Source organism: Phalacrocorax aristotelis, chromosome 16 (assembly GCF_949628215.1).
Source record: "Phalacrocorax aristotelis chromosome 16, bGulAri2.1, whole genome shotgun sequence".
In the NCBI taxonomy this organism is placed as follows: Eukaryota; Metazoa; Chordata; class Aves; order Suliformes; family Phalacrocoracidae; genus Phalacrocorax; species Phalacrocorax aristotelis.
This window is the reverse complement of record NC_134291.1, coordinates 5,267,642-5,288,889: the sequence shown is the minus strand read 5'-3', so window position 1 is coordinate 5,288,889 and position 21,248 is coordinate 5,267,642. Positions and strand designations below refer to the sequence as shown.

General features: G+C 42.1%; 1 protein-coding gene across 1 annotated transcript in view; it reads right to left on the bottom strand.

Annotated features, from left to right (window-relative positions):
* FASN (fatty acid synthase) overlaps positions 1–21,248 on the bottom strand; it is a 45,452-nt gene that overhangs the window by 13,142 nt on the left and 11,062 nt on the right. Inside the window, exons 8-31 of the mRNA XM_075111490.1 lie at positions 20,979–21,113; positions 17,675–18,134; positions 17,132–17,319; positions 16,183–16,372; positions 14,717–14,811; positions 14,157–14,291; positions 13,657–13,860; positions 11,924–12,039; positions 11,295–11,470; positions 10,754–10,945; positions 10,388–10,468; positions 10,112–10,297; positions 9,625–9,804; positions 9,198–9,401; positions 7,629–7,939; positions 7,089–7,478; positions 4,916–5,080; positions 4,605–4,723; positions 4,344–4,498; positions 3,810–4,013; positions 2,656–2,806; positions 1,973–2,151; positions 1,311–1,430; positions 1,038–1,160 (exon numbers count right to left, since the gene is read on the bottom strand). Of these exons, the coding sequence (XP_074967591.1) occupies positions 1,038–1,160; positions 1,311–1,430; positions 1,973–2,151; positions 2,656–2,806; positions 3,810–4,013; positions 4,344–4,498; positions 4,605–4,723; positions 4,916–5,080; positions 7,089–7,478; positions 7,629–7,939; positions 9,198–9,401; positions 9,625–9,804; positions 10,112–10,297; positions 10,388–10,468; positions 10,754–10,945; positions 11,295–11,470; positions 11,924–12,039; positions 13,657–13,860; positions 14,157–14,291; positions 14,717–14,811; positions 16,183–16,372; positions 17,132–17,319; positions 17,675–18,134; positions 20,979–21,113 (4,459 nt within the window). The remainder of the gene's footprint in view (positions 1–1,037; positions 1,161–1,310; positions 1,431–1,972; positions 2,152–2,655; positions 2,807–3,809; positions 4,014–4,343; positions 4,499–4,604; positions 4,724–4,915; positions 5,081–7,088; positions 7,479–7,628; positions 7,940–9,197; positions 9,402–9,624; positions 9,805–10,111; positions 10,298–10,387; positions 10,469–10,753; positions 10,946–11,294; positions 11,471–11,923; positions 12,040–13,656; positions 13,861–14,156; positions 14,292–14,716; positions 14,812–16,182; positions 16,373–17,131; positions 17,320–17,674; positions 18,135–20,978; positions 21,114–21,248) is intronic.

Here is a 21,248-nt window from a genome sequence, read left to right as displayed (position 1 = left end):
GGCAGCTGATGAACAACCTCATTGCTCTCTGCAGCTCTCTGAGGAGATGATGTGGAGAGGGAGGTGCTAAGCTCTGCTCCCTCGGATCCAGGGACTGGACGCATGGAAATGTCTCAAAGCTGTGTCAGGGAAAGTTCAGACTAGATATGAGGAAACATCTCTTTGCTGAAAGGGTGGTCAAACACTGGAATAGACTTCCTAAAGAGGTGTTTGATATACCATGCCTGTCAGTATTTAAGAGGCATCTGGAAAATACCCTTAAATAATATGCTTTAATTTCTGGTCAGCCCCGAAGTGGTCAGGCAGTTGGACTAGATCACCACTGCAGGCCCCTTCCAACAGGGACTATCATACTCTATTGGAATAAGATTTGAATGGAATAGTTGAATTTGAATGGGATACAATTTAAATGGAACTATCATATTCCATTCAAAATGGTGCAGATATTTAGCAAAACAACAAATTAAAGTTCTTTCAAGATCAGGTTCTCTGTAGTTATCGGAAAAATTCCACTTTCACTCTACAAATGATCAAGTTTACCCAGAACAGAGGGCAAAACTGCAGCTTGTATTGCTATGAACTTATTTGCCAAGTTTCACAGTGTACTCACCTATTACAAATGCATATATTACATCCCAAAAAGTTTATAAGTCAAGTCCGACAGGTCTATGAAATCTACAAACTAACAGACAGTGATAAACAGTGCCAGCTGAAATGAATGCTGCCTCTTACTACCTTCCTCTTCAAACACTTCGTAGGCAACATGTCCTATACTGATTTTAAAGACAGACATTGAGGAAGATAACAATTATTTCGCATGTTTTATGCACATTGTTTCCAGAAAAACAGAGTGCCATGCTGCTCCAAGAGGTATTTGTTGAAGAAACTACATAAATTGTTAATGATAAAAGCGAAACAAGCATTCTAGCTAAATACTTTTTTAAATTTGTAGATTAGTCTATGTTAAGATAGTATATAGGTTGTGCTGTCATGCTGCTTAAACCTAGTGAGATGTATTTCCTGATGCCCCGTCTTACCAAGCTGACTGTTGTTAGACAGATCAAATTTGCCTATTTCCAAAAAGCGCCCATGTTGAGCAAGACAACGCAAGCTGGCTTGGAGCTTCTCTTCTGCCAGGGAATTTAACACAAGGTTGACACCTGCAATGAAAGGAGAAGCAACTATTTAATAAACTCAACTCTGCTGAGAGCCTAACCCTGTTTTCTTAGTGACTCATTTTGACTTTAGAAAGTGGAACTGCATAACGTGGCATAACTGACAAAAGAATGAAAAATATTCTTTGAACTTGCCTTTCCCATTGGTAACTCGCAGTACGTGTTGCTCAAAGTTAGTATTTCGGGAGCTGGCAAAGCTATTAGCATGCAGCTGTGGGAATCTTGCTTGGAGATACTCGCGTTTCTCAGTGGAGCCTGGAAGTAGAAGGCAAGCTAAATGATGAAACAGGCCATTTTCATCTGCACATCTTTTCCTAAAGACTGTTAAGTCTGAGCAGCCATCAAGCACTTGCTTCAAAGCTCAGGGTCTCAAGCTGTCAAGCCTTAGAAGAGAGGCTGTCTAGTTGTTACCGCTCATTTATGAGATGGAGCAAGGACCAGAGACAGACCAAGCCTTACAATGGATAGACATTGTTTGAGGTCATTACTGAATTTAAAGTGAAGAAGCCTTCATCTTTCTGTACTTTTGATTTTATGGTGTACAGAGGCAGATAAATTTGTCTGTGCTGTGGAAGTTTCAAGTGCATAGTCAGTAGCTGTATTTACCATGTATCCTGTTCTCAGTCTAGAAACTACATCAACATTGCAGGAAATCGGATTGAGGGGAAAAAGTATATAAATAAATATGTATTTTTAAATAGGAACACATGCACACACATTTAATCTAATATATATTTTTATATACATAATATAAATATTAAATATTCCCCCCATAACATTGGGCCCTTAGTACTCACCTACAGTAACAAAGACCTGGCAGCCCATGCTCAGAGCAATGGCAATGGCTGCTTGGCCCACACCTCCTGAGCCAGAGTGAATAAGGATACTCTCACCCTTCCTAATACCGCCTCGAACCACCAAAGCATAATAAGCAGTGGCATAAACCACAGGCACTGAAGCTGCTTCTTCCAGAGTCCTAAGGAACAGAGTGAAAGAGTGAAGAGATCCTTAGTGTTGGAAAATACTACTAGATTCTCCAGATGAAATCTGGTTTTCTACAATGGAAAGGTCAAACTGCCAAGATAAATCAAAAAGTATAAATGGTTCTCAATCATACAGCAGACTACCACAGCTGCCAAGCACAGCCAATACTTTCATCCTTCTGCAAAAATATTTTAGTAACTAACCAGTAACATAACCAACACTGAAATCCCAGTCTGTGCTGAAACACATGGAGCTAAGAGCCCAAGAAAGAGATGAGAATCTCATGCAAGCCACTGTACAAAAACCAGTGCTCAACTCATGCGGTGAATCTAAGCCAAATCCTACAGCTATGCAGGAGACGACAGCTCTGTTGTTATTTCCCAGAAGGGAATCTACCCATTGTGGAGTCCTCTGGTCTGATCAGAGCTGTCGTCAGCCTCAGGCAGGAGGCAAATCTTAACCACATACACAAACCAGAAAACAGAAGTTGACCTACCAGTTTTTAGGCACCTCCCACAGAAACTTCTTGTTACAGTCTACCATTGTAGCCAGCCCCTTTGCTGGAAGCAATCCCATCACCCTTCTTCCAGTCAGGTCCTGTCCCGAGAACTCCATGCCCAGCATGCACTGCTTCAAAGCCCAGTTACCTGAAAGAACGTAAACATCTTTTACAAAGGAAATGTCTCTTCTACAATCCCTTGAGAACTTACTACAACAGTAGTCCCTGAAAGTTGGAACCCCAGAGACAGAAAAAGTGCTGGCATTTGTCTACTATGTACACTGTTTGTAAGTCACCATAGTTAATTTCTTGCTCTTAAGAATAAGAGTAGCAGAAAAGGACTTGGTCTCATTAAATCTTACTCTTTATCCTTGATGATATTGGTTTAGTTTCCAGTTTTCATCTGAGAAGTTCCATGGAAATTTTCAGAGGCAATTTTGTTCCTCTTTAAGAATGATACACAAACCAGCGAGGATGATCACAGCAAAACCAGCTTTACTGTGAAACCGTAATTTTTGCAAAACACCTATTTTAGGCAGAGACTAATCTCAGTCATGAAGGGAAACCCTAGCCAATTCACCCATAAGAGTTTCCAAACGTGCCCATAAGAATCTCCAAATGCACTTTTTACATGTTCCACCTCCCCTCCTTTCACCAGAGCTTTAAAACCATTCAACTGTCATTACATTAATTCTGAACTCCCTATGAGACAAGATATTACCACGTCCATTTTGTAGACAGGAGATTACTTCACCTTGCATTTTTCTCCCCTAAAATCAAAGCATGCCCAGTAGCACGGCAGCATGAAACTTCAACATTCTCACTTTGGTATGTACCCTACCCGTTTCCAGAACCTCCATCAAGTTGTTTCACCTCACGCTTGATATCTAGCAATGGGGCTAATAATGTTTCCTCACAGCAAGGTTTTTTTATTTCTGCCATATGGAAAATGGGGCTGCAACTGGAAGTAGGACTTACAGGTTTTTGGTGTACAATCCTGAAGCCGGGATATACTTTCTTTACAAAAGTATGCTTTCTTGCTAAACAAAAACACTCTAGCCAGTGCATAACTAACATTCAGGAGGTTATGTGAATAAATTCTAGAACAGTAATACATAAAAACATTTTCTTCTAGGGGACTTTTAACTCACCAGGGATAGCATCTGGAGAGAGCTTTCCTGTGGCCAGCATAATGTCCCGGAAGTTGAGAGATGCATAATAGACTTTGCAGAGCTGAACATTGGGATCAGTTGTGCGGAAGTGCCGAAGTGGGGAGGCAATCCAACGAAGAGATGAGAGGTCTCCACGAGTCAACACATTTACATAGGCATATTCTGTCAACTCCTGACATTGTGCTGCAGAAGAAGGAACAATAAGAATTTCTCACACATTAACACAGGCACATGCTTTCCAGAGTGAGTAAATCCCTTGTGTAACTGTTACCTCCTCCTCCATTTGCTCTCCAAAACCCCCTTTCTTACCCTGCAATTCTACCCATACCCCAAACCGCTCATCCCTCCTCTTGGCGCCAGAGCACACTACTGTTCGCTCTGAGCTGTAGCAGAAGAATTCCAAGTTATCCATTAAATAATAATAGTTGTAGGAACAATAGCTACTAATTTTCTATTCAAAGTCCATTCAGACTCAAGGCCCTGCAAGTAATCCTCAGACCTCAAAGGAGTTACCTTGCTGCAATGGGAGATGCCTAAAGGAGCCCCAGTTTCCATCACGATACACATTCATCACCAGGTCGCTCTGAACAATCTTCTGCATCTCCAGGGAAGAAAGATTTGTCGGTGGGACAGATGAAGAAGGGTTCAAGTTGGAAATGAAAACACACCTAGAAGCCAAGAGTTGTCATTTTATTTGTTTTGCTATAGGTCTGAAAAGAAGCTAACATAAAAATATCTCATCTCCCACTGTGACTCAAGGGCATGCTTATGTACCTGATTCTGTGGCCTTCTGCTTCAAGGCGGAGGCAGTTCACCATTCCCAGAATTCCTGAGGTCCCACAACCAGTGGCAGTCAACCACACAGGCTGGTCCGATGGGTCAGCCAAGATCTCCTACAGAACAAACCCCCAACTGTTTTACTAGGAACCACAGAAAGGAAACAGCCCTTGTATCCTTAAGGCAGAGATGAGTAACGTATTTTAAAGAAAAGTAACTGAACACGCACACTTTAACACTGCTAACTTTCTCATTTAGAAAGTGTAATGGTTTAGAAATTCAGGTATCTAGGACACAGAAATTCTCACCTTTAAGGATTCAACCCAGTTAAAGTGGGTCTCATCTATTGGCAGAAAAACAGGTGTTTTGGCAGGAGCTTGCCGGCGACACAGGAAAATAACAGAGCCAAAGAACGATTTCTTCATGGCAACCAGATTCAGTGAGGCTTTGCTGAATAAGCCCTCCCACTGTGACTGTCAAATCAGTTAAGACAACAGTTAACAAGAAAGTCAGAAGTCAGTTAAAAATACAAGTCACATCTATACTTCATGTTGAGTCTCCTCAAAGATGGCTTCACCAGGAACACCAGGCACTGTCTACCTCTTTCTTGCTTTTGCTTGCAATCTTAGCATCTGTTCTGTATTGTCTCAGTACAAATACATATTTGATTGATATAACAGTATTTTATCCATGTCTAGACTATTCCTTCTTCCCTAAAAGAACCTTAGAAAGCAGTAGTACAAGTATCTCAAAACCCTGTTTAGGGAACTTGTTTTTTTACACACTTGGTAGTGTGTTAACACTGAGCAGTGACCATGCTGTCAAATCCTATAAGGTATTTTAACATGTCTAGATTTTAATTCCAGCAGTAAGTCATGCCTCCAAACGGAATGTACAGATTCCAACACAGAAAATAACAGAAATGGAAATGCTGGGGTTAGATGTTACCAGCCTATGTCAACTTAAGTCCTGTCTGCAACACAAAAAGTAAAGCGGGACAGAGGAAACATGAAGTCACCCAAATCCTTCAGCTGCAGCAGAGTGGGGAGAAACAACCAACCACTAGCAGGGAAGAAGCATCTATACATGTAAGTTACATCGAAACAGCATTTCAGAAAAAACAAGAGAATGAAAGTGTATGTATGGCATATCCAGAAACACTGAAGCTCTACTACCTGAATGAAACAGATGACTGCAGGCTCTTAGAAAAGCATCCGTCTGCTTTTCACATGCCAGGCACAAAACAGCAGAAGGTTTTTTTACAACATGATCTCTTGAATCAAGGACTAAGGACAGTGTTCCTGTCTAGAAGACTTTAAGAACTACAGTAAGTCCAGCCTACTGTTACCTGCATAGTATCATTTTTCTTTAGATAAGGTGGGTAAGATACATGCGAGTTGAATGCAAGAGATTTGTTAATACCAGGCTACTGACACTTATGACCTATCTAGGTTTTAAGTTATCAGCATCAGTAGCATCTCATAGTCTTCTTTTTATCCCCCTCTTCACTGCGTAAGATACAAATCCAAAGAACCCACGCTTTCTTCTCAAATCCCTTTGAGAAATCTCTGCAGAAAGTGAAGGGCTAGAGTCCATGTCATAGCAAAATTCAAAATCCAACTACTACACTCCAGAATTATAAACAAAAGAGTTGAACTCTTAGAAGTGCTACTTTCTTCTTACTCTAAAAGAAGAGCTGAGAGGCTACAGCCACTCAAATCAGGAAGAATGCGTATGCTCTGTAGAGGGGCAGTTTCCCATTGCTGCTTAGTTTAACAGTTGCCAAGAGAAAGCAATGCCCCAGTTCCCACCCTTACCCTAGCCACTCACTCTCCTCCTCTTGTGCCAGCATTGGCATTAGTTCATCTGCATGTTATAATGGTTTGCAGATATAAAGCAGACACCCTGCCCCATCCCCCTACTTCCGAGGGCTTATTTTGCTGTATCTCATTATGGGATCAGATAAAGTGGGGAGGAAGGGAAGGGAAGGAGGAAGAAAAAAGGAAAGTACAAGAGAAAAGCCTTCCTTTCTAGGAGCGCATCAATGTTAGAAGAACTTGACTAGTTCTTAAAGTCTCCCTCACAGCAGTGATATCAAAAGGGAGAGAGATATTCTGATCCTGAAGCATTTTAGGATTCTACAGTGATAAAGCTGTATCCCACCCAACAATGCAGCACATTATTTTACCTATAAAGGAATTGCCCTGGCCAGCATTTTCAAGCAGATGATAATAGATATACAAATGATAATGAATAATCTTCAATGCATTAAGGCTTTCCTGACTGAACTCACAGTTTAGTCTCTCAACCTAACATGTGGAAATTCACAACTCTTCTGAAGAGGTGTTATTTACCTATTCCTGCGGGCAGCCTCAGAGAGTGAAGCAAGTGATATTTATCAACATTCATCATAAAAGCATCTGCAAGCAGCAGACTCCAGACTGTCCACTGAGAAAGTGTTTGCCCTTCCAGGAGACTTACCTCACTCAGGAAGCTGTGTGCCTGCTGTAGGTCTGGAGTCGTAAGGAAACTGATGGTTTCTGCAAGAGCTTCTCCTTTAAGAAGGGTGTGTAGCAAAACAAACCCTCCTTCTTTCACTGCAGCTACCAAATTAGAGAGAACTTCAGCAGTGTTCCCCAGAACATTTGTAGAATAGTTGTATACCACCAGGTCAGCATTGGTCAGGTTTTCAGGAGGAAGTTTAGATGGATCCCACTGGCTAAAGTTAACTCCAGCACTTTGTAGCTCTGTTTCACTAACTGAAAGATTTTTCAGGAGGTAGTCGGTGGCAATGTATTCCACGTGCAACAGGGGCTGAGTTTTCAGAGTATTCATGACACGAGAGAACAGATGTCCACTTCCTGCAAGAACCTGTGAGAACAGAAGGGGAAGGAAAACAGGAAACAAAGTTGAAATATGAACGATATCTAGAATTATAACTAGAACAATAAAGGTATGCGATCAGGTTACTAGAAGGCCTGGAAACACTAGCTATTATCCCATCCCGGGCTTCCAGCTAACCTCTACTATCTTCATCCTGTGACTGGTTATGTTCTCCAAAGCCACATCCAGGCAAGTCTTCAACTCTGAAGAATCTAGTAACCCATTGAGAAGAGGGTCTTCCTGGAAGTGCGCTTTCTCTCGGGTTATGATCTCTTCCAGCTCAGAATGGAGGTTTCCATTCAAGTCCATACTACAGATTTCATCAAGGATATGGTTAAGGCCCTTCTGTATAGGTGAGGACTCTGCATCACCCTCTTCACTTTCTAGTCCAGGGATGACTAATTTAACCCCATGCAGTGCCACTTTAGCCTGTAATTTCCGGATCAGATCTAGGGAATAGAAGGGGAAATGAAAGGAAGAGTCAGGTTTTTCCACAGATATTTCTTTTCCTCTTTGGCCCCATTCACTGTACCAGCTGATCAGCACCACAAATTACAGCATCTTGTATCATTAGCCTAGCCACAAAAGATATAGTACATGCTCCTGTACATTCATATGACTATGTATTGTGCAGTAGCTGCAGCCCCCAAACAACTAGGCCTTGCGGCAAGACAGTCTAAAACACCAAAATTATCTGTGGCAAGACTCTGGCTGCAAGAGGGCAAGAACAGAAAACCTCTGACTGATTTAGGGAGCTGTGGAGGGAAATTGTAGATTTCCACAGATACTAGAAGACTTTTTTGCTTTATAACCAGATGGAAAATAGCTCATCCTGACTGAGATCAAAAACAGCATTACAAAAAAAATAATATAAAAATCCCACTACAGCGTATGTAAAAAAATTTAGAGGCAGTATTTGGACAGTGCAGAAAGAGAGAAGTCTTTAAAATCTGTTGTCAAATCAAAAGGATGATTGTGAAGACACTCTACCAATACAGAATGACAAAATTGCTGTCTCAGGATATAGCAAAATTCACCACTAGCGTAAAGACTTAAAAAAACAGTGATTTTTTTTCCCTTTGATGAAGAGGCACTTAAAAGTAATGAGCTGAGTTGATGCCTCCCCATCCAAAGAGCACTGTCGTAGGTCACCAGTTTCACAATAGATTAAGCTGCTCCTATTCTATTCTTGCAGCAAACAAATTTTTTTTTTTTTGGCGTGCCTCACTAAACCAGTTTCTCTCCTGGGATACACTCTTGTGCCCACAACCAAATGGGAACAGACATGTCAGCTTCCTCATCTTGGCAATTCACAGGCAAAAACAAAACAAGAAAGCTAAAGGATTGAGGAAGTAGGATCTCCTGTCAGTACTTGAAGCAACTAGGCTAGATGTCTCCTTAAATAAGAATGATTTGTGCCTCTCTGCTTGCAGAGGGGTTTGTGCCATCAGACACCACATTGACTGTTACAGAAGGATAGACACCCCTCCCCACAGCTTTACTCCTACCCACATTCTAGAGACATCTCAGGCAGAAGTAGCTTTTAGCTTCTAGCAAGCATAGAGACATAGGACTCCTGCTGAAGTCTTCTACAGAGACTAACGCTTTATTTCTTGGATGTTCTGAAGTAGTACAAACTTTTTCTCTAAGGCATTTCTTCAGGCTGGAAGATTCCCCTAGTGTGACAAGAAACCAATCCCACTCTACCTTTGCAGTGCACCAGACAGGTGTGAAGATCAGCACTGGAAGACAAACAGTCATGCTCAGTATAGGGCACAAAGCAGAATTTTTCCAGGGTGGGAGAGGTCCGTTCCTGTTGTCGCCGTGGTGCCACAGAAGCATGAAGGCCACTGATCTGAACAGCTCCTGCTTTAAGGCTATCAAGACAGCAGTCCACGAAAACATCAAAAGCTGGAAGAGGAAAAAAAACCCCATAAGTTTGTATCAAACACTACAAGTATTTTATTCAAGGCAATCAGATGAACAGTGCTATGTCAGACTGTTACAGAAGCTGTAGAATAGCTAAAGAGACTAAAAAGGGCCCCCAAAGACCATCCTACTTCTTAGGAAGTCATACATTCATCCACAGAGCAGTCAAAGCAACTAGCAAAAGCCCAAGCATGAGAGACATTACCGTTTATATTCTCCTGGTATTGGCACACCTGCTCTTGATGCAGCACTGGGTCAATACACACCGAACGAATCCTGGTGGGTAAGCGTAGACTGCGCCCAGACTCACTTAAGATTAACACGTGTAGCAGGGTGTCAAGGAAGGTCACCCAGTTCCCATTCCACAGAATCTTCCCTGCACTTGCTGTGGAAGAAGAGGAAAGGGAAGCCTCACTGTGATTTTGTCATTCAGCAGACGCCAGAAGTCTGCAAATGCAAAGTTTGCCGTATGTACCCAGCTTTCCCTGTAAACTCCAATGGTCAGTTCTACATTGGAGGTAACAGCTTCTTTAATGCTCTGTCAGAACACTTGGTTGCTCTCCATTATCACCCAAATTATAATTACTGCACAAAGCACAGTCAGGTGGACTGTTAATACAAATGGAATTAAAAGATCAAATATTCATCACTACAATAACCATGCTCGTCATTCTTCTATAAAGTAAATTCACCTTCATTGTTGCATTCCAGAACACCCTGGAAAGTTGGTCCATAATTATATCCACGCAGATGCAGCTCTTGGTAAACGTCTTCTTTCAAGAGCCTGGACTTTGAGCTTGTGTCTACTGGAGTCTGAAAGTTAGCTAGCTGGTTATGGAAGTTCTTCAGAGCAGTGCTTTCTAGGGTGGAAATCTTCCCTGATGGGTACAGTGGCAAGAATAAGAATCATCAGTGTCCATAAATTATGGATTTTAGTAGGACAGTGTACGCACACTTCCTTCACTTACCACTCACAGCCAGGTTCCCATTCCCTGACACCTCAAAACAGTTAGAAGCAGGCAGGAGTTTTACTTCCAGCTTTACTGATCCTGCAAGACACATTGAGGAAGACAGGACTGATGTCATTCATCACTACCATCCCTGAGCAGAGCTTTCTCTTTCACTATCTCCAGATTCTGTGCACACAACATGGAATAAAGATGACCATAACATGTGCTACTTAACTGTATGAATTCACTTCTTTGTTCAGTCATGTTGCACCCTTTATATTCTTTCTCCTGTGTTCCTCCTCACTTTCCCCTTGCATTTCTTTCCTTCCACTCCCTTCACTTTCATGACACAGTTTTGCAGCTGTACCAACGCTCCTCACTCACCCTTTTTGGGAATGATAGTTGCCTGATGAATTGTTACTTCTTCAAACATAACAGCTAGTTTGTCCATAACCGTCCCAAGAGACCGTGCCAGAGTTCGCCAAGCCAGTACTAGGTACCCAGTTGCTGGGTACAGGACTCTGCCATCAATGCAGTGATCAACCAAGTATTGGTCAGGAGAGTCAGGACTCACATCTGTCAAAGAATAAAGAGCAGAATAAAAATTACACAAACACCCTAGTAAAGATCAATAGTTCTATAAGAGGTCCTAGTGGTCTGCCCAACTATCCTGATTGGCAACATGCAGCTCTTAAAACGACTGTGAGCCTGAATCAAGGCCGTTTCCTGTTCTATTCCTATTGTTTCATCCCATTTCAGAAGCAGATCCAGTCTTTTTCAATCCAAACAAAACCAAACATTAAGCTTCAGAAGATTGCTTCAAAGATGTTACTTTGCACACTATCCTTTTCCTAGTTTTACAAAAGGAATGCAGAGGTAAAGCAGGAAAGAGAGAACCAAAACCACCCCAAACAGGCAAACACACCAATATTGTAGACTGCAGCAGATGCAGAGCCTTTGGGACCTGCTGCAAAGTCTTCAGCTTTTGGAACGGTCCATTCCTGGCTGTGTTCCCATTTGATGTGTGGAGAAATAAGGGGTGTTCCCACTGGGACAGGGTATTCCACACGTGGGAACAAGTTATTTCCAAGAACATTTATCCTAGGAAGATAAAAAAGGGTCAAGACATTTTGTGGGAGGGGAGAGAGAAAAGGAGGGGAAAAAGAATTAACCATAATATTTAGGGGTCAGACAGTAACTGATCTTGGGCTCCATGTCTGAGATTTCTCCAGGAGTACCACGAACACTCACTGTAGCCAAATTTATAATTCTAACAGTCTACAAGATGCAAAGTTTATTTCTAAGAGCTAGTTCCAGGTTCCTAGGCCTCTAGAATGGGACTCCTAGAAGGCACCTTCCCAGCCCAGTCTCCAGCCCAAGGTGACATTTCATAAGCGAGCATGTTAAATATGTAAAGCACAGATGTAAATCCCATTTTTTTCCAGGTTTGCTGAAGGAGTATTTCAATCCTTGTTAAGATATCCATGCTAGAGAAGAGACTTGAATTCTCTCCTAACTGATACCCCACTCACCCTCCCCCCCATGTCTCCTTACCCAGTTAAATGAATCTTTCCAGTCTGTGTTAGGAAGAACTCCAAATTATTTTTGTGGTCTTTCTTCATCAAAGGTAGAACAGTACAAGTTTGTTTCACAGATCTCTTCACAACACCCTGGTCAAGTAAAGTCCATAAGTCACTGGTGGAAGGCATTACTTACTACTTTGTTTCTGAATTTGTCCTCTATAGATATCAAAGCACTACTTCTGTGCTAACAGTTCTGTTCTAGGTGCTAGAACATACACCGTTTTAACAGGTAAGAGGAAGACTAGCACAATACCCTTCCAGCAACCCAAGAAGTTGCACATCTGGTAAAGCAGAACCTTTGTAATATTCATTAAATTCTGCCAAAAGACAAATCTCCCTTTCCCAAGAAGATTGTCAAGTGGAATAAAAAAGCTGCACTTCAAGAACTGCAAGATAACCCTCTCAAGCCTCCCATTTGCACACACGCACACACACAGAGACCTTAGGCCTATACTCCCAGGAGCAGCCCCTTTTAGTCTGAAGCATCCTAGAGCATTTTCCAAGTGACAACTATTAAATCAAAAAATGCAGCCTTGAACATCCGACCCAGCTTGCACATTCTTTTCAATTTGATCCCATGGACTTTAAACAGGAGATGAAATGGGGGTGGGGAGGAAGAGAAAACCAGAACGCCCTCAAACCCAGGTGATGAAGTCTTTAGTCTCTTGCAGTCCAGAATTGTACAATGACTTTAACATGAAGTCTAAAATCTTTTTATAGAGAAAAATATCTGCCCAATTTAAAAGCTCTGCTCTGATTTTCCCTTCAAGTCACTTTCAAAGCATAAATAAGATGAATATGACATAATAAATATCCACCAGATTGGAACTCAGGAGCACTGTTTAACTACAAAATTTGATTCTCAAGTAACTATGGTTCTTCTTAAGACTTTTCTCCTCTCGCATGCCACAGACCAAATAAAAGAGACCAGTCCTCAAGACTCAATGGACAGCCACAAGACCACAGCACTGATCTTGTGGAGCAAGTATATCCTAATATACCTTATGTTCTGCATTATCTGCTATGGAGCTAACGCCACAAAGATCTGTTCTTATGGGGTGGGGAGAAAGGAATAATGATCTGATCATTAGGGGAAAGGAGTTTACAAAGAGAGAAGGCTCCTGTGGTCTCAGAGTACTTGGTCTAGGAGAAGAGGGGAAAACACCACTACCAGCCTTCACCTTCTAAGACAAGAACCTCAAACCAAATTCAGGGTACAGATGGGGATAACATTTTTCTATAGAGAAGGCCTGTTGGTCTTGAATTTCTCCCCCACCCCAATTTTTGCACATGCTCTCCATTAGATCCAAACAATTAAATGCTTTTCTTCCTCATTGCACAGTTCAGAGAGCTGTCTATCAGTTATCTGAAATGCATGGCAATGAACAAAGGCAAAAATTTGAGTGTCTGGATGGGAAAGTGGTAGCGTGTTGGGATTTTTTTTTTTTTAAAAACTATTAACATACCCTCTCCCCCAAAAAATAACCCAAACAAAAGAAAATAATCACACCAAAACCCCCACAAAAAACGCCATCAAGAAAATGTTAAAACTGGGAGAGACTCAGAAGTGCTGGAGGGAGAAAGTGTTCTCGGAAGTAGGGGAGGGTGGAGAGGAAGTGGCATTCCCTAGTCCTCAGGCCCTCAAGCTCCTTTCTGCAGCAGCATATCAGTATGGTACCATACTGACACAATCAAATACAGTACCTGTAAAAGAGCATGTGGAGCAATCTCTACAACAACAGCGTTTTCTGGAATATGCTTCAGGCCTTCGTGGAACAGCACTGGACTCACTAGGTTGTTCACATGGTACTCTGCAGAGGCATTCCTAGCCAGATCACTCTGCCACTCAGATTCAGGGATAGAGGTACTGATCCACCGTGCTGAACGAGGTTTAGGGTTTGGAATGACCTACAGACAGACGAGGAAGAGGGACAGAAGGAAGAGTTACATGTCATGGATAACAATAAGACAGGCAAAAGCAAGCAGCCCTTCCTTTTTGCGGGCCATTTTTCTCAGCTTGATTGCTCAGGCCATCCTTCCACCTGAGACCATAGGACTTCAAACCTTAGGTCTTGGAAGTCTATATGCTCTTCAAGAGATTTCATTCTCCTCCTAAAGAAATGAATCCCCTTAAGCTCAACATCACCTATACTCAAATCCAGGTGCCTGAGCATAAGCCACACGAGTCAGTTTGGCAATGTTACCTTTTTCAGGGCACTGAGCAGCACTGGTGCAATAGATGCCATGTAAGGGGAATGAAATGCAACTCCAGCACTGCGCACATCCTTTGCAAACACACCATCCTTTTTCAGTTTGGCTACAAACCCAGTCACAGCATCCTAAGAAGAGAAATATAAGTGAACTAAAAATAAAAGCCCATAACGTATTTGGGATCTGTATGAGTTGCTGCACTCCCCACACCTCCCATGCCCTTCATCACTTGCCACTTAAGGGGAGCCGTATCTGGGACAAGGTTATTGCCCTTCCCCGTCTTATAATTTATCACTCATTATGCCATGGCTATAAGACTACTCAGCATAAGAGATCTTTTATTACTAGCTTACTAAGGCACTAATATCACTTCCTCTCACAGAAGATTTGAATGTTTAAGTTTAAACAAAGCACCATGTCCCCTCCCACCATTTTAACCCAGCTCCCCCTTGCAAGCAGCTGAGCTTTAACCCAGCTTCATGGTTTTGTCAAACCAGAACTTCACAGGTCCCAGTCACAACTCCGGTATGCACAGTATCCATTCCTTGCTCACCAGAGGCCCTGAAACAGTGACAGTATCTTCACAGTTGTGACAGGCCAGTACCACATCTGGAGGACAGCATTGCTTACATTCCTCCCACGACAGACCTGCAGAAGGAAGACATCAGGACAACACAAATGTTTCCAGCAGTAAGTTTCATAAGGGGAGGCAGTCTTAACTGCACAATGGCTGCGCTTAATTCAACATTTTGCAAAACTGGGAAGGATTCTTAAGAGGAAGATGGACATTCCCCCTTCCCCCAAAAGTGATTCTGCAAAAGCTAAGGATATTTATCTCAGGGGTTTAACATGACATTTATCACTGTGATATTGATCACAAGAACAGAGGACTGAATCTTTGTACCATTCCATTAAGGGATGGGGTGGGGGGAACCCACACACTTTCAAAGAAGCTACAGAACTGGTTTTGTCTCATCTTGCCCTTAGCAATCAGAGGTAGAACAGGAGAGAGAACACATGAGCTTGGCTCACAGAGACCGAGCGCCACAAAATAGCCACAGAAATGACAACTCTAGTGGCTTATATTAGCTTAACACATGCAGCATCTAGTCACTTGTTATATGGTTACAGTCACAGTAAGAACTGGAACTCAGCATCAGATTACAAAAAACATTGTATGTAGCACTCTAAGATAAGTTCTGTCATAAGTGTCATGCGTTTAATATCAAGGAAAAGAAAGCTAATTAGGCAAGTAGTCCTTCATAGTTTTAAAGTAAGAAGTTTAGGATTATAACAAGTGATCTAGTCAAACACACTGCATTAGACCTGCAACAACTTTTTAAGTGTTTCAGTTTTTGTCTGTTGTGTCCAATAATAAGAAACAGAAGAACAATGCTACCAATAATAATTTTAGTTTTAAACATTAAGTTGCCATCAAGCCACACCATGAAGACAAACTGCTGGATCCAAAGCTCAAAATTTCACCCAACAGTGGACAAAACTATGACTTACAGAAACACTGAGCAAAGCTTATTCAGGAGAAAGCTTCTTCCTAAGTGCTATTAGGCCCAAATAAGTTCTAATGGCATTAAGTTCCACTGGCCACTTGCCCACTATGTATTAGTGGCTTACTGGTTTCACATCTCATTACTCTTGCAGACAATCAGAAATATATCTTTTTTTTTTTTTTTCCCCCCAATATTTTAAATATATATGTGTGTGCGTGTATATGTAGATCTATCTATCTCAAGAGACAAAACCCCCAGTACCTTAGATTTTCACCTCTCTTTTCAAGGAGGTTATGCTGTGTTCCAGGTCAGAGATTATTATCATTATGTCAAATTCAATATTTAATAACCTGTTCTACATCAGCAGAAAAAGAAGAGGCAACAGTGGCCAAAATTTTACAGACATGATTGTCTCCACCAATGCATTTTAGAGCCCTATTTTATCCCAGTGCCATACAACAGAGATCAGATGTACTTTCCTGTATCACTCTTTTGGTAAGGGTATACCTACCAACAGCAGCCATCTTTCCTGGGGGAAATTTGGCCTCTTTAACGCATCGTCCTCTCCAATAAGCAGCAAGAAGGGCTTCTTCATGACTTAAGGAGCTATCTGCATAGCCACAAGCTAGCTCTCCTACTGAGTGGCCCAAAATCCCATCAGGTTGCAGACCTGCAGCCTTTAGTATATCAATCTGGGCAATCTGCAAGGAAAAGCAGGATTAGTGATTCCATGCCAGAGTAAGGAGGTGTCAGGCCTCAAAGGCACACAGCAGTAGTAAGTACATTACAAAATGGCTTTTTGATACAGACATTCTTCTTGGCCTCACTGCTTTTTTTTCCTGCCCAACAGCAGCTCCAGCCTCATTTCAAAACAATCCCAAGAATCATTATGCGACTCCAGTATTGTTTAGGCCTCTCTACTACGTAGCTTTCCACTAAGAAAGTATTTCCAAGAGGAGGTTGCCAAGAGCATATCTTTACAAGTAAGAGGCAAGACCAGCTTTCCAGATCACTTCAATAGCTCTGCCTCTAGTTTGTTAAGAAACGACGACTCTTATATTGACACCCAGAATTAAAAGAGACTTCATTTAGTTCATTTGCAGAACAAATTTTACAAGGCATGCTATGGAACCTTGCTCCTTAGCACAAACATTTACATAAAACTTAAGACATTCCTTAGTCTCCTAAAAGGAGAAGCTGCATACACACAGAGATACACACAAATCAGTTCAGGTCAATATTCATCCAAGCATCTTGCAGGTGGCAGAGGCCAAAACTGTCAAGGGTGCCACGCACTCCCTCTTATCAGAAAGGTATTTCTAACAGCTGCCATTTGCCAATTACACAAAGCAAGCTTTCATTAATTGATATAAAGTGTTATGGTCTGAACAGACACACTAGCAGAGCATGGTTATGTTGACTGAGTCCATGACCCCCTCCACCAGTCATTTGACTCTTACCTGAATAGCAGCTAGTCCAACAAATGCGTTGACAGGATCTTCAAAACTGTCCTCATCTGCCTGCAGAAGCAGGTCTGAGACCTTTAGGCCTGTGCTCTTCAAAGCCTCGTCCGAGCGCAATATAGACTGGCGAAACAAATTCAACTTCATAAGGCTCAGGCCCATACCTTTCCACTGTGTTCCCATGCCTGCAGGATAGGCAAGGAGAAAGTGAGCTTTAGTAACACTCCATAAAAGGAGACTACATCACACACTTGCTCTGGCAGTGAAAGAATTCTATCTGAGACCAAGATGTACATTTCTAATACCCTCTAAATTAGGCACTGCTTTTTTATTTTCCTTGACTTTGCTATCATCAGAAAATAGCAGATGTGGAAGGATTAGATAAAACACAGGAAACATGAATCTCCTAGGCATATCACAGGGCTGCAAGATATTTCCTCATGCTAGAGTGGAAAACAACCTTAGACCACAGAGTCCAATTGCTCAAGCCCTAGATCTACAGAGGAACGCAGAAGCCTGGGCCCACTGCTGCACACCTACCTGAGCAGATGTACCAGAGCGGTCTACCAGATCCTTGAACTCGCTGAACCTCTTTTATGTCACTCTCAGTGCCAACTAGTGTGTAGCCCCTGTAGGGCATGGCGGATACAGGAATTGTAGAGATATCAGTGACCAGGCTTACAAATGGGCTGCATCCTCCATTTTTTCTGCACCCTTGAATCAGTGTTTCCACAGCTTCCTGCGTTCTGCCACAAACTTGAACCAGTCTTGGCACATCACAAGTCTCCAGAGGCTGGTCTTTTCTCCTATTTTGCCTCAGAATGACGTGAGCATTAGCACCTCCAAAGCCAAAAGAGTTGATACTGACAAGGCCACCTTTCACTGGTGTTGGTTCACAAACTACCTTCAGAGTGCCATCTGTTAAGGCAGGAACCTCTGGATGTGGGACACTATAATGAAGATTTGGAGCCCACACCCCGTGTTCCAAACAGAGAATGACCTGGAAGGAAGGGAAAAAAAAAAAGCGTGTTCTATACTCCACATTTTCTTGTAACAAACATTTTGTTGTTATCATTTTACTATAAATGACCATGTAGCATACACTAAAGCAACTCCATGTTTGGAGAAAGGGACGCTTCAGAGAATAGCATTATTGATGCTACTGAGGTAGTACCTACTTCACCTAAGCAAATTTTAAGCCTATGCAGGAAGTCAGCAGTGAAGATGAGGGTGGTAGTTTTACGTTTAGCTTCCAGACCCTTTCTACTGGAAACCCATGCAGTTTTGTTGGAAAAGCTGCATGGCTACTAAGAATATCACATCATCTTTCTCCCCTTTCAGATCCTGTCCCTTCATCACACCCTGCTTCATCTCTCTCCAGTCACACACAACCAGCATATGCTCTTCCTTATCACAATGAATGCTTCCATTTCTGCTTTTGCTGTAAGAGTCAAGCTGAAGAACTGGTAACAAGAGTTTGTTTGCTGCTTCACATCCATTTGTTGTCTTCTCAATCCAAAGAAGGAACAGGAGACTGGTCAGAACTAGCAGAGCCAAAGGGAAGTACACAAACAGCATGAGAGTTAGAATAGCTGTGCCAAAAAAAAAAATAAAAAAAAAAATCAAGAGCTCCCTTCTCTCAGCAGCATCTCTACAAACAGCCCATGACACCAAGCCTGTACTCCTCTGTGGCACAAGTCCAGCAAATCATGGACTACAAGGTCAGCTGCAAACACTCAGTGCTCTGTATGTTTGACAGCTCCTTCATCACCCCAAAACAGTCAGAGAAACAGATATTTGTTTGGAAACTGTTCTTCCAAGCTGACTATCAGACACGGCAGCCTACCTGGGAGAACAACCAGCATAAATGCATGATTTCAACTCCAGTTAGCATCTTTAAAGTTGCAGTGTCCCAAGTATTTTCAGGCACACTGTCCTACACCTACAATACTATGCACTATGAACTTGCTGTTGCTTTACCCAGCATAAATATTTGTACTTTTAAGCCTGCCTTGGTTTCTACCCAAGTTTGAGAGTACAGTACAGTGAATGTACATCAGAGCCACCAAAAAGCTTTGTCTTTGCTGTACAGCAAGTAACTAGACATGTGCAGGTGAGTTTTCCCTCCCTTACCAGAATTCAGCTAAAGTGGCCTGGGCAAGCTCTTTCCTTCCTATCCACATAATTAATGGATTCTCTTCAAGTCTGAAATGATACTTTCAAGATCTATTTTCCTAACGGACATCTCACATATAAAAGCAATTTACGGAATTCCAAAAGAAAATATTTACATGAACTGCAGACTACCCAAGACAGTTACTGTCTAAGAGACAGTGACCTTGGTGTAGTTTCTGTCTTGGTCTCAAGGACACCTGATCTGCCATTCTGATTAACTTCTGAATCTTAAAATACCAAGTTGCTGCCCAACTTTCAAAGAATTGAGAACAGAGACAGAGCTTCCAATATCCTTTCCAAGCTTCAGGTGCTTTCCAGATCTGGCATTGTGAAATGAGACCTAACAAAACTTAAAAGTATAGCAAAAAGCTATTCTAGCAGCCATGATAGGTGCCATGGGCTCTTGCCTCCAGCTGTAAATTCCTATACAAAGTTAACTGAGAAGACTGATGAAAGAAGGGTGGGAAAACATGGCATCAGAGAAGCCTCCAAAAGAAATTTTGGCCTTTGTCTTTGCAGTTCTGCATCTGCTGAGAAACACGGACAGGGAAACAGTACCTCAAAGTTATGATGTGGTCCTGAGAGATCACAATAGAACTGCATGAAACAAACTGTAACTTATAACATGGTATGGATGGAGACGTTTATTTTAGGACTCAGTTATCATTCCTTCTGTGAAGAAGGTGTCAGTCTGAGGGATAGAGGTGCTGAAAAAAAAAAGTAAAATTTTCTCTACAGAGAGACAGATACTGCTGTCTCGTGATTTATCTGCAGATTAGGCTATTCATGGCAAGTTGTATGTCACAGTATTTATCTGCAGGTAGGGCAATTCACAGCAAGTCAGGTCACAATAACCACTTTAGAGAGCTTAAAATTCTAGCAGTGACAGAGTACCCAACTCCAATTTGCGTCCCTCTAACGCTGTCAGTAATAGGCTTACAACCAGGTGTAAACATTAGCTAGCTCTCTGCCTAAGCAGTTTAGCAGCCAGAGCCAACAGATGATTGGCTGTGTACAGAAGTAGTTAGTAGGCTCGTTGCTAAGACAACTAGTTATTCAAGCTGGTAGCTTCATCCCAAAGAACGCAACTGGCTTCTTGCCAACATGAGAGAGATGAGGAAGAGATGATACATCCTTGACAAACAGCCAGAAGAATCAGCTACTCTTTTGGCACTGAAAACCTATACTGCCTCTTACCTTTGGTCATTGCCAACTACTCCAAACATTTAAATCCCTTTACTTGTACGCCGCTCCCCAAGCCCAAATGACTTACAGCAGTGTTCTGTTGGAAGGTCCACTGTAAGGATAATGAATAAAGTGATCCCAAAGCCTTTATTCTGAGCAGATTCGTGCTCTTGTAGAGTTCAGTAGGAAGGGGGAACTAAAGTGTGTTTGCATGCATGTGTACACGCACTTGTATGTGCACACAGTGGAGGGCCACCTGGGCATTTGTCTCCAGCTTGCAGAATAGCCACCTGAGCTTTTAGAATTATTTGCAGGTGAAGCAAAAAGTAGATAATTTATGAGAATCACCTCAGTTCTTCTCATTACCAGTGAACATCTTATCCTGGATCAGTGCAAATTTTCCTTAAAATGACCAAACATTGAAAACCCCACATCCTGTTGTGTTCCACCCTCCCCCAACTTTCCTTTTTAAGCCACCGGTTACCTTGGCTAATGCAGCAAGCCCAGAGGCAGGCTCTGCATGACCCATGTTTGACTTGCATGATCCAATCAACAGTGGCTCTCTCTCATCCTCGCAGAAGGCCTTTAGAATGCCATTTAATTCCTGTGTATCTCCAACCTAGTCGGAAGAGAATCAGAACAGCTATTAGCTAGCACTTCCAAAACACACCACAAAAAAGAAACCTGAAAGATTAACATATCTGGGCAAAATCCAAAAGTGGTGAAGCAGTACATATTCTAGTAACTCATAGAA